The sequence below is a fragment of the Lynx canadensis genome, chromosome D4 (genome assembly GCF_007474595.2).
Source record: "Lynx canadensis isolate LIC74 chromosome D4, mLynCan4.pri.v2, whole genome shotgun sequence".
Classification (NCBI taxonomy): domain Eukaryota; kingdom Metazoa; phylum Chordata; class Mammalia; order Carnivora; family Felidae; genus Lynx; species Lynx canadensis.
The window spans coordinates 69,555,199-69,567,957 of record NC_044315.2 but is presented as its reverse complement, the minus strand read 5'-3'; the positions used below and the strand labels follow the sequence as shown (position 1 = coordinate 69,567,957).

The window sequence follows — 12,759 nt, the reverse complement described above, 5'->3', positions numbered from 1 at the left end:
TTTAACTCAGTACAGTTTTACCTTTGTTTTAAAACTTGAAGACGGAGGGCATGAAATGTCATGCAAAGAGCTCCAAGTACCTTCCACTTCCAGAGAAGTTGGATGCATTTGTTGAATATCTTCTGGATTGGAACCTTGTTTTCCTTATTAGCTTAGGAAATAAATGGTTGTTGTGAGACTATATGAGAATTCATCTTCATTATTCTGAATGAAAACAAATAATGCCTGTATTTTAAAGCATTTTTGCCAAAACTTGTTTTATGTAGTTTCATTATACAATATGTAATTAATATATCAGCATAGTACATATTTTAAAAATTTTGTAGCTTTGGGTTTATTGATTGTTACAATTGTTATATATCATTTGTATTGTTATAAGTAAATGTAATTATAAGCAGTAAAGGTCTGACCTGTTAGGTTTTTGGTTTTTGTTTTTTTAGGATCCCAAAGAATATCTGCCATTTCTTAATACACTTAAGAAAATGGAAACCAATTATCAGCGGTTCACCATAGATAAATACTTGAAGCGATATGAAAAAGCCATTGGGCACCTCAGCAAATGTGGTAAGCGTGAGGATTAGTATGTTTATTTCTGCTTCAGATCTTCTTTGGAGCTAGGCAGGGTATAAGTTAAAGTGTCAGTTTAGACATAGACGTAGATGGATGTCAGTTTCCACTCCTGAAACCGAAACACGGTTACCTGTGTGCACCTTATTTTATCATATGTTCTAAAAAGCTGAAAGCAAAGCAAATGAATTTTAATGAACTGGAGGAGCTCCCTAACTAAAAATATAGAGCAGATCCGTTTTGGGTTAAGGATGATCACGTCCTAAATTCATTTCAGTATCTCGGAACAAAAATTGGTTGATAGTGCACTCTTCTCCCACGGTGTTTACAGACACCTGTGGGAAGCGTGGCTTGTCTGGAGTGAGTGGCCATACCCACTGGCAGCTCCCAGAAGGACACACTCCCTGTCCCATGCTGGAGCTGCTGGCTTCAGCAGTTGTGGCTCTTTCCCGAGAGCTAAGATGGGGATAAGGAAGTTGTTTGGGTGTTATTAAGCTTCCTTCAACAATCTGATTGAGCTGGGCTGGGATAGGACTCAGGCGTCTGTATGGCTGATAAGCTCCCCAGAGGATTCCAATGAAGGCAGTTGAGAAAACACAAGGTTAGATGGTCATTTATCAGGGGTCATGTATGAAGAATTCCTTTTGAGTAGAACTTTCATCCGAACCAGTGCTTGTCATACCTCACATCTGCCATGGTGCTTTGCTAAAATTAAAATTCTTGGATTCTGTTCTCCTGATACTCTGATTCTGCAGGTCTATAAAGGTCTCTTGTAGACTTTGTTTAGGGACCACTGGTGTAAATGAAACTCATTATGCTTCCAAAGTCCTAAATTTGTGTGTGCATGAATCTCACTCCTCAGGACCCGAATACTTCCCAGAATGCTTAAACTTAATAAAAGATAAAAACTTGTATAAGGAAGCTCTGAAGTTATTTCCATCAGACTCGCAGCAATACAAGGTGAGTGGTGTGTGAAATGAGGCTCTTTTGGTGATGTGAGTTAGCTGGAAAGGGTGTAAGGATCCTGAGTCTGTAACACCATCCTTGGTTTCAAGGTTTATCGTGAAATAAGTTAGCCTTATCATGAACTCTTATCTCAGAGAATGGCCCTGACCTGCTCCTGTTCTGAAGAAGGTGCCCAGGCTGGAAGCCTAGGAGTTGTCTCCCATTTCTCATCATGAATTCTGCTTGATGAGCGGCAGCTTCTCAGTAGGGTTTCCTGCTTACGTCCCACTCCTTGCTCCAGCCCAGCCTTGCGACCACATGACTGATCATCCCGAAGCGTGTAGATCTTTCTCAGGTGGTTTAGGATAAAGGGATAAAGTTTGGTTGTTTGTCTAAACAAACATCCATTTAGTTTTCTTTTCTTTTTTTTTTTAATTTTTTTTTTAATGTTTATTTATTTTTGAGACAGAGACAGAGCATGAACAGGGGAGGGGCAGATAGAGAGGGAGACACAGAATCAGAAGCAGGCTCCAGGCTCTGAGCCATCAGCCCAGAGCCCGACGTGGGGCTCGAACTAACGGACTGCGAGATCATGACCTGAGCTGAAGTCGGAGGCTTAACCGACTGAGCCACCCAGGCGCCCCCCATTTAGTTTTCTTATATGCCAGATACTTTGTTAAATAAATTCTATGAGTGTCACAACAACCTGATAGGATAAACAGATGTGGAAACAACTTGCCTCAGGAGCTGGAGTATGAGGCTGCTGAGCTGGGATGCGGAGCCCAGGCTGTCTGAGCCCGGAGCCTGTGCCAGTGACCACTCCTCGTCCTTGCCACCCTCAGGCCGTGTGCACTTGGTCTGCAAATTGCCTGTGTCTCTATGATCTGGCTCCTGCCTGTTTAGTTAGCGTTGGCTGCCTCTTCCAGGCCTCTCCCTGCTCCTTTCTTTAGCCCCACTTGTCTTTCAACTCTTGGGTCTCCTCTGTTACAAAGCTGTTCCGGGGCGAGGTGCCCCACACCGAACTCCAGAGCACCTTCTCACGTCAGTGGTGGTACGTAACAAACCGCTGACACACTGATTTGTCTCCCCACCTGACCGTGGGTTGCTTAAAGGTGGTGGCTTTGTGTTGTATTCCTCTTTGTGTCCCTACCTGCGTGGAGCCCAGGATAGAGAATTTGGCCAGTGGCCGCCTCTTTGCTTTTATTTTCATTGTCTCTTCCTCCCTCTGGTGCTGTCTCTTGTCCAGCCACACCAGCCTTCTTGCTATTCCTTCCTGGGTATTCCATACACATTCCTGCCTCTTGGCCATGGTGCCTTCTGTAGCCGTCAGTCTGGAATACTCTTCCTGTAACCCTTTATGTAGCATATTCTCCTCACAGCCCTCCAAAATAACAACTGTCTTCACTCTCTGTCCCTTTAGCACTATGTCACAGGGTATATTGTGTTTATAAGTCCATTCCCTGTCACCACAAGAGCGGGAACTTGGTGGTGGTTTTGTTAGTATTTGGTGTTTCGCTTATTTTTATTTTTTGCATCACTATGTGATTCCCACTGCCATGAATAGTACGCCGTAATTACTTGTTGAGTGAATGCATGACACATCCTCAGTAAGGTTTTCAGTGGAAGAATGATAGAATTCATTGATAAACTACAGGATTTTCATAAGCAGTTCAAGAGATTTTCAAATGTAGTAACTGAAGCAGCCTCCATTGGAGGTTAAAAAATGACTGTCACCTTTCCTTACCAACCCAATGTCTCCTCTTACCACAGGAGATCAGCAGTGCTTATGGGGAACACCTGACACAGGAGCACCTCTACGAGCCAGCAGGGCTCGTGTTTGCCCGCTGTGGTGCCCATGAGAAAGCTCTCAGTGCCTTTCTGGCCAGTGGCAGCTGGCAGCAAGCTCTCTGCATGGCAGCCCAACTTAACTGGACCAAAGACCAGCTGGCTGGCCTCAGCAGAACTCTGGCAGGTAAACACGGCGGTTTAGGCTCTCCAAAATGAGAACTTCTCCAGAGGTTTTTTATTTCTCCCTTTCTTTGGCAATTTTGCAAGTAAATTTAGAGCAGAATACCTTGAGACAGTCTCACTGCTACAGTGAGTCCCCCAAATGCAGTGGCGTAATAGAGAAAGCTTCTGTCTTCTCTCACGTGAGGACTGAGAAGTTCTTCCATTGTGTGGCTCTGTCATCTCAGACGGATGGTTGTAGCTGGATTTTCTCCACCTCTGTATCGCAGTCCTCAGGAAGGGGAGAAAGCTAGAGCCGTAGGAGAACGCTTTAAGTTGGAAATGATCTCGAAGTTACACCGTTACTTCTGTTCCATCTCATTTGCCAAAGCTTACATCACACGGCACACCTAGCACAGAGTAACTGCACAGCCATGGGCCCTAGGAGAAGGTGAACGTGAGTTTTGGGGTGGGGCCCTTCAGTTATAAACGGTAGATCGTGGGGAACAAGAATAGCATTTTTCAGAAATGAAAGAAGAGGCTAAATGTATAAGCGTTCTGAATGCAAAGGCAGTTTAGCTGCGTCAGGGTCTAGGGGTTGTCTGATCCAGCGGGGAGGCTCTATCAGAATGTAACTTGTTTGAGTCAGGGAGAGCTTCAGGACCGCTTGGGAGAAGAGGTGAACAGGGGCTCTGTCCTCTCAGCTGTGTTTGAAGTAAGGGACCGGTATATTTCCCCCCTGTCCTTTTTAGAGTTTTAAAAATACTGTTGTTGTTTCAAAAAATACGTAGTCCTGAAAAAATTCCAGATTAAATCCTGTTAAATATATGTGCATATTTTCCTTAGTTATTTGTATTTTTTTTTTCTGGTAATTAGATCTGCAGGCTCTTCTAAGCCCTCGTAATTTCCATGGTGAACTCTTTTTAGTTTTTGAGAATTCACTATATTAGGCCTGTTAGGTATTCTTTGTGACTCCACTGTTACTTCTGCTTTAGAAACAGGTTTTGGTAGTTTGTTTATACCTTCCAGTTCTGTTTTTAGGACCTGCTATCTTCTCTTACATTCTTTACAACTTGAGCTTGCTATTTGTCTTGTTTTATGGTATACACCAAGTTCTCCCAGATGTTTAGCAAAAAAAAAAGGTAAGGGGAGGTGATGGTCAAAGATTTTTGAGAAATTTTATAAGGTAGAGTCACTTTATGTACACTTGAACTTAGGCAGTTTACGCAATCAACCAAAGATTAGCAGTCTCTTCCTATTTGAGGAAGAAATGGGTGAGGGAGAGGTGTTAGGTCAGTCTCCCATATGTGTGCCTTTGTAAGCTTTTCTCATGGCTAATTTTGACTATACATCATTTTCACATTTTCTGCTAAATTTAGATCGTAACTGCCATTTAAGATAGGACGCCATGGTATTCCTGCCTACTTCCTGACAAGTTCACAACATACGCCGTTTGATACATAATACAGATATATTAGTGAACCACTCAAGCAAAGGAATCTGTGTAGCTTTGTTTGACCTAGTGCTTCACAAACTTACTTGACCTGCGAATGTTGTTGTTTTCTGGTATTGCCTTTTATTATTCTACGGAACACTCTTAGGGAGCATTTTGGAAAATGCTGTTTTAAAGCAGTTCTGTTTGGATGTCTGCTGTAGAGCTCAGTCTCCAATTTGTAAGGGGGCCATTTTTGTTCAAAAAGTACCTGCAAAAACCATTTCAACGTGAGCTTTGGTAATCCTGTTCTTAGCAAGCCAGCAAGCCAACTATGGTCAGATGTTTATTATCTTTGCAGGAAAGCTGGTTGAGCAGAGGAAGCATGGTGATGCAGCCACAGTCTTGGAACAGTACGCCCAGGTAACCTCTCAGTTCCTCCCTTCTTTTTTGTTTTTTTAATGAGCACAAGCTCATGCACACGCAAGCAGGGGAGGGACAGAAGGAGAGCGAGAGAAAGAGGGAGAGAGCATCTTAAGCAGACTCCACACTCTTGCATGGAGCCAGGCGCAGGGCTCGATCCCACTACCCTGGGATCTTGACCTGAGCCAATACCAAAGAGTTGGACGCTCAACTAACTGAGCCACCCAGGTGCCTCTCAGTTCCCCCCTCCTCAAACCACCCAACCAACAAGCAAGGTCTTCCCAGTTGTACTTCACTGATCAGGAAAATTAAAGGAACTCAGGGTAATTAGGAAGTCCAGAGACAGTGTTTGCTCTGCAGGTCTTCCATCTTGCTGACCTGACTTAGAAATCTAAATTTAATAGGCCTCTAAATAATTAGTTCTCTAAATAGTAAGTTCTGTGAGGTAGTGAGGCACTACCTCTGTGAGGCACTAGTGATTTGACCCTGACAGAAAGTACTAAATTAAATCTGCAAGGAGTTGTGCTTTTTATGTGAACTTGCCAAGTACAAACAGTGAGAAAGGACCATTCTAAAACAAAGAGATTAAACTTCAGATACTTTTTTTTGGCCTTTACAACCGTTCTGTCTGTTGGAAGTATCTTTTTATCTCAGACAGCCTGATGGGATCCAATTTTCTAGCAGATTATAAAGATGAATACCTATACCAGCTTTTGATAGAATTATAGAATTTATTATGAAAATAATAAAACTGTGCCTTGATACTGGCCCTGGACTAACAGGATGTAGGTACGCAGTTGACGCCAGGGATTACTGCCTTCTAGAGTTTTGGCCTTTGACAAGAGAGTGTTATTTTTTACAGTCGTTACTAGTGGGCACATTTGTATAACATAATTGTGCTTTTAAAATACCTGAATGTCTTTCATGTAATAAGGGTGAGTGAGAGAAGATCAGTAAAATTTGATATCATTAGATCCTTGCAAGAAATTATGTTGGATGATTGAGCTGAAAACATCAACGAATAAACTATGCGTAATAACGAGGCTAGAGTAGAAAGATATACTACCTAAGGTGGTTAATTGAATGGATAAGATGCCACCATCTTTTTTCCCCCTCTGTAAATGAAGATTTTAATTCATATTTGTACTTAATTTATACATTTATAACTTGTATATTTTTAATTGGATATACTTTACATATAATAAAATTTACCAATTTTAAATTAACAATTGGATGAGTTGTGACAAATGCTTACAGCCACGTAGTGCTACTACAGCCACCATAACAGAACATTGCCAGCACCCCGAAAAGTTCTGCTTCCCCTTTGCAGTCAGTCTTCTCCCTCTGCTCTCGGTACTCTCTTACCAACCACTGCTATGCTTTCTATCATTACAGTTTTGCTTTTTCTAGAATTTTATGTAAATGGAACCATCTGGTATGTAGTTTTTTAGTCTGGCTTCTTTCACTCACATAATGCTTTTGTTTTCTAACATTTCTTTTTGATTCTTTCTTAAAGTTTCCATCGTTCTGCTACATTACCCATCTGTTCCTGCATGTTGTCTACTCTCCCATTAGAGCCTTTAACATACTAATCATACTTCTTTTCTTTTATTTGCTTTTTCTAATTGAAATATAACTAACATGTGGTGTCATAATAGTTTCAGGTGTCATCCTACTCACTTTAAATTCCTGGCCTCATAATTTCAGTATCCCTGCCCTGAGTCTTGTTCTGATGCTTCCTCTGGCACTTCAGACTGTTTTTTGTCCTTTTTGTAATCTTCTGTGGAAAGCCTGCCATGATGTCCTAGGTAAAAGGAAATCCAGTAAGTAGGCTTTTAGTGATGTTCTGATAAGGTGTGAGAGTAGAAGTGTTCTGCAGCCCTATGATTAAGTCTCAGTCTTTTATTGAGCCTGTGTCCCTGGACTTCACCGGTGCTTCTTAGATTTTTCACTCCTTAGATAGGACAGGAAGGCCAGGGGGAGCTGGAGTTTTATTTCTCTTCCCTCCCTGATAAATTCCACTTTAGTTAGGTTCTGGCAAAATAGTTTCTCTTGATCTTGTTAAGAGCAGCGTGCTCTGGTTATATTCAAAATGACATCATTTTTGTTTTTGCCAGAAGCAGGAGAATTTATCTGATACTCACTATGAGACCCTGGTAGGGCTCGTGGAGGTAAAAACTCACAGAAGTGAAGGAGCCTCCCTGAGCCTGGATGTCCATAGAGTTTTCACCTCCAGCCTCATCCGCAGTGATCCTTCAGCCATTGGTCACTTACACTTTAGATGTTCCCACCCCAGTACTGGTTCTGGTAGAGATTTCTACTTGTGAGTCTCTGTTCTGTTCTGCCAAGTTGTAATTCTCCGTGTCTGCCTGTCTGTTTCTCCAGTTTTAGGGGCAGCAGTTTGCCCTATGACCTCGGTTCTCCAGTCTAAGGAGAATTGTTGATTTTCAGTTTGTTCAGGTTTTTACTCGTTAGGATGGATGATTTCTTCCAGGTTCCTTGTGTGTTGGACTGGGAACTGGAAATCATAATGCTTTTGATATTCGTCCATGTTATGTCATGTGTATCTGTGCATTCCTTTTTATTTTGCCTAATGGTATTTTGTTGTAAGAACAGGTCGTAATTTGTGGATTCATCCACAAGTTGATGTACATTTGGATTGTTTTCACTTTAAAGTTAGAATAAAGCGGCTGTGAGCAATCTGGTACCAGTCTTTGTGACGACAGATGTTTTCGTTTCACTTGGGTGAATACCTGAGTGGGAATGCTGGTCACGTGGGGAGTGGATGCGTGACTTTATAAGGAGCTGCAGAGTTTCCATCACTTGTGTTCCCACAAGTGATGTGTGAGTGCCTTAGTGAGTACTCACCCACACTGGATGTATCACATATCAGGGGATGCATAACAAATTACCCCAAAACTTAGCTTAAAATGACAAACACTCATTATTTGTTTCTATGGGTCAAGAATCTGGGTGGGGCTTAGTTAGGGGCCTCTGGCTCAGGGTCTTTCACAAGGCTGCAGTCAAGGTGTTGGCCAGAGCTGGGGTCATCTTAAGACTTGACTAGTATTTTTCCCCCACTTCCCAATTTCTTGTTGCTAGGAAACAAATATAGTTTATCGTTTTGTTTTGGCTTTTTGGCTTTATATATCCTGCAACCTTGCCGAACTTATTTTTTAGTTCTAGGAACACTGGGGTAAATTTTGTAAGATTTCCTATGTTAATGAGCATGGCTTCTGTGAATAAAGACAGTTTCTTTCTTTTCAATTTGTATGCCTTTATATTTTTTCTAGCCTTACTGCATTAATCGAACTTCCAGTACAACGTTGAATAGAAGTGATAAGACACCTTGCCTTTCTCCTGATATTAGGGGGGGATTCGGTCTTTCAGCATTAAGTTTGATGTGTGCTGCTGTTTGTTTTTTTTTAATTTTTTTTTTTAATGTTTTATTTATTTTTGAGACAGAGACAGAGCATGAGCAGGGGAGGGTCAGAGAGAGAGGGAGACACAGAATCCGAAGCAGGCTCCAGGCTCTGAGCTGTCAGCACAGAGCCCGATGTGGGGCTTGAACTCATGAACTGTGAGATCATGACCTGAGCTGAAGTCAGACGCTTAACCGACTGAGCCACCCAGGCGCCCCTGTGCTGCTGTTTTTTAATAGATGTGAGAACCCGGTAGGGCTTTTGGAGTTGACAGACTGTAGCCTGTGGGCCAAATCTAGCTGGCCGCCTGTTTTTACGACTAAAGTTTTATTGGAATGCAGCCACACCTATTTGTTTACATATTTTCTGTGGCTGCTTTTGTAACTACAACCAGAGTTGAGGGATTGTGACAGAGATGGTCTAGCGCACGAAGCCTGAAATATTTGTTGTCTAGCCTTTTACAGAAAAATTTGCCAGTTCTTGCTCTCTTGGGTTGAGGAAATTCCCTTCTAGTCTTGGTTCTGAGAGTTTTTATTGTGAACGGATATTGAATTTTTCAAGTACAATGTCAGTTAAGGTATTTTTGTGTTAGACCAGTGCCAGGGTGAATTACATTGATTTTTGAATGTTAAATTAATCTTGCATCTCTGGGTTAAACCCATCTTGCTCGTAATGTATTACCCTTTTTCATTACTGGTGATTTCAATTTCCTAAAATTTTCGTGAGGATTTTTGTATTTTTCTATGAGGGATTTTGGTTTATAGTTTTCTTGTTGTGTCCAGAATGCGTAAAGAACTCTTATAACTTAACAACAAAAAGACAACCCATTTTAAAAATGGACAAAAGACTTGAATAGATACTTCTCTGAAGAAAATTTACAAATGGCCAACAAGCAAGCACTTAAAAAGATGTTTAGCATCATTGTTCATTAAGGAAATGCAAATCAAAACCATGAAACTCACTAGAATAGCTTTAATCAAAAACAGTGCAAAGTTGGAAGTATGTAGAGAAATAGAACTCTTCTGTACATTGCTGGTGAGAATGTAAAATGGCACAGCCACTGTAGAAAACAGTTTGTTGGTTCCTTAAAAAATTAAACATAGATTACCATATAACCCAACAGTTCCACTGCTAAGTATATACTCTGGAGAAATGGAAACGTGTGTCCACAAAGAAATTTGTATGTAAATGTTCGTAACAGCTTTATTTATAATAACCAAAAGGAAGAAACAACCCAAATGTCCCTCAATGACAGATAAATGGATAAATCGTGAGATACATGCTCACAACATTTATACACACACAGTAGGATATTATTCAGTCATAAAAAGGAATGAAAAACCGATGGATGGCTCAATTTGGGTAAACCTTGACAACATTATGCTAAGTGAAATAAACCAGATATGAAAGGACAAATATGGTAGGATTCTACTTCTACGAGGTACCTAGTGTAGTCAGAGTCATAGAGACAGAAAGTCGAATGATGGTTGCCAGAAGCTGGGGGAGAGGAGCAGGGAAGTTACTGTTTCATGGGTATAGAGGTTCAGTTTTGCAAGATGAAAAACGTTCTGGAGATGGATGGTGGTGATGGTTTCACAACAGTGTGAATTTGTTTAATGCTACTGGACTTTACAGCAAAAAGTGGTGAAAATGGTAAAATTATGTCGTATATATTTTATTATAATCAAAAATTAATTTAAAAAGAACAAAGAACTGATACATGCTACAACTTGGATAAATCTTGAAAACATTCTGCTAACTGAAAGAAGCCAGACGCAAAAGATCACCTATTTTATGGTTTCTATTATATATCCCAAGGGGGCAAATCCAGAGAAAGAGCACATTAGAGGTTACCAGGGGAGGTAAAGAGTAGGAAATGGGAATGTCTTTATGGGGTGATTTAAAAAAGTGTTGGTAGTTACATAACATTGTGAGTACAGCAAATGCCATCTAGTTGTACACTTTAAAGTGACTGTCATATGGTTGTCACCTTGGTAAACAGCTTTCTCTTTTTCTCTCTCTCTCTTCCTGAGTCAGGCAACACATCCTCCTGCTGTGTCCTGCTATACCTGTGGTATAGGCCTATTCATGCGGCATATGCATTGGATCTGGGAAGAAAATACTTATTTTTAATAATTTTAGTTAAAAATATAGTAGTATGCATATATTTAGATTGTTTAAAATGCTGAAAGTAGATACAAGGAAATAAAAAACGTAATTCCTACCACCCAGAAGATTGCTGTTCTTCCCTCCTATTTCTGATTCTTCTTAGAGTGCGCTCTCTACACAAACACACACATACCTTTTAACCAAAATGAAATTACACTGTTTGTGGTGTTTTTAAATTTGCTTTGTTTGGTTATGATCTTCATCTTTCCATGTTAGCACATTTTATTTACCTAACGATTAAAATTCAGTTTCCCTCAGTGGTTCCGAAATTGTTTACGGTAGATTGATCCAAAATAGGTTCCAGTCTAGGGTCATGTATTGCGTTATGCATCTTATGTCCCTTAAATCTCTTTCAATCTAATGTATACCCATCCCCCCTCTTCTTATGACAGTGATTACTAGAGGAAACCCAGCCAGTTGTCTTAAATATTTCATCTGTTTAAAATGTGTTTTATTTCACTCATTTCCAGTTTCACAAACTTCTAGTTGTAAGTCACGGAAAAGAAAAAAGTATAGCATGAGGAATATAATCAATAATATAATGTGTGGTGATAGATATGACTGTCCTTAACCGTGGTGAGCATTGAGTAATGTATAGAACTATCAAATCACTCTGTTGTACACCTGAAACTCATATAACATTGTAGGTCAACTAAACTTCAACAGTAAAAAGATAAACATGAATTGTACATATAAAAATATTTTGTTTTATATACTTCATAAGTACCTTAAGTACATACTGCAGTATGTGCTCACAATTTTTTACTGGTAAGGCTACAAGCATCAAAAATGTTTGAAGACTTAGGATATGTGGGTGTTTATTGCACTCATTATTACACACATTTTTCAGTTCCCTGTAGGTTTGAAGTTTTTAAAAATAAAAGTTGGGGAAAAAAACATCAAAGAGTAAAAAGATTAGAAGTTTACTATTCTGGTTTGCCATTTATTTGAAGTGTGAACTTGTTCATTCTGGAGCCCCCCCCCCAAACCTGCTGACTCAAACTGGGTAGTGTAGCTGGGGCGATGGGCACTCTGGTGGTTTTGATGCTCAGGGGGATAGGGAGATGATACCATGTGTTTTGTGGTTATTTCCAGAATCCACACCGCCCCTCACTCCTTTGTCTTTTGCATCAGTATTTATTTATTGAGCAGGTACTCTGGGCCAGACATGCTACGAGGGACTGGGCTGGAAGGGCAGAGAGGCCACTCTGTCGGCAGTTTGTCATGGTGGCATCTGACGGTCCTGCTCCATTTACCTGTAATCTTCCTTGGTTTTGCCTTGTCAGGATTATGAAGAAGCTGTGCTCTTGTTATTAGAAGGAGCTGCCTGGGAAGAAGCTCTGAGACTGGTAAGAAAAACTTTAAAAATCATCACTATGTTAGGTGCTTAGAGCAAGATTGTGGGGGAGAAGGGTCAGCTAGAATCCCTGGTCTTCTGAGGCTAGTGAAATTAAGTAAAAATAGTTTAGGTTCTTGGTCTAAGGATAAATAGTATTTTTAAAGCCATTTTAAAAATGTATTCTTAATGTTTTGAATTAATCAACTTTTAAAATGTGAAATATTACTGGTCTTTACTGAAGTGAATTAAATATTCATTAGAGGCCTACTGCTCTTGAAAATATCCTGGTGACCTCTGAAAGTGATCCATTTCCTTCCAAGTATCTTAACTCTCCAGTGATTTGCAGTTTTCTTGCCTGAGATTACTGTATTTTTCCTTTTAGGTATACAAATACAACAGACCAGATATTATAGAAACCAATGTAAAGCCTTCCATTCTAGAAGGTAAGGGTTACATCTTAGAATTCCACATTTGGAAGTGTGGAGGTGTGGAAGAGCAAGATAACAGTACTTACT

General features: G+C 40.4%; 1 protein-coding gene across 2 annotated transcripts in view; it reads left to right on the top strand.

The window, feature by feature from the left end:
• Window positions 1–12,759, top strand: part of ELP1 (elongator complex protein 1) — a 57,738-nt gene that overhangs the window by 33,472 nt on the left and 11,507 nt on the right. For both annotated transcript variants that reach the window (XM_030293393.2, XM_032595571.1), the window contains exons 26-31: window positions 441–564; window positions 1,430–1,527; window positions 3,283–3,484; window positions 5,253–5,314; window positions 12,192–12,254; window positions 12,627–12,687. In XM_030293393.2, the coding sequence (XP_030149253.1) occupies window positions 441–564; window positions 1,430–1,527; window positions 3,283–3,484; window positions 5,253–5,314; window positions 12,192–12,254; window positions 12,627–12,687 (610 nt within the window). The remainder of the gene's footprint in view (window positions 1–440; window positions 565–1,429; window positions 1,528–3,282; window positions 3,485–5,252; window positions 5,315–12,191; window positions 12,255–12,626; window positions 12,688–12,759) is intronic.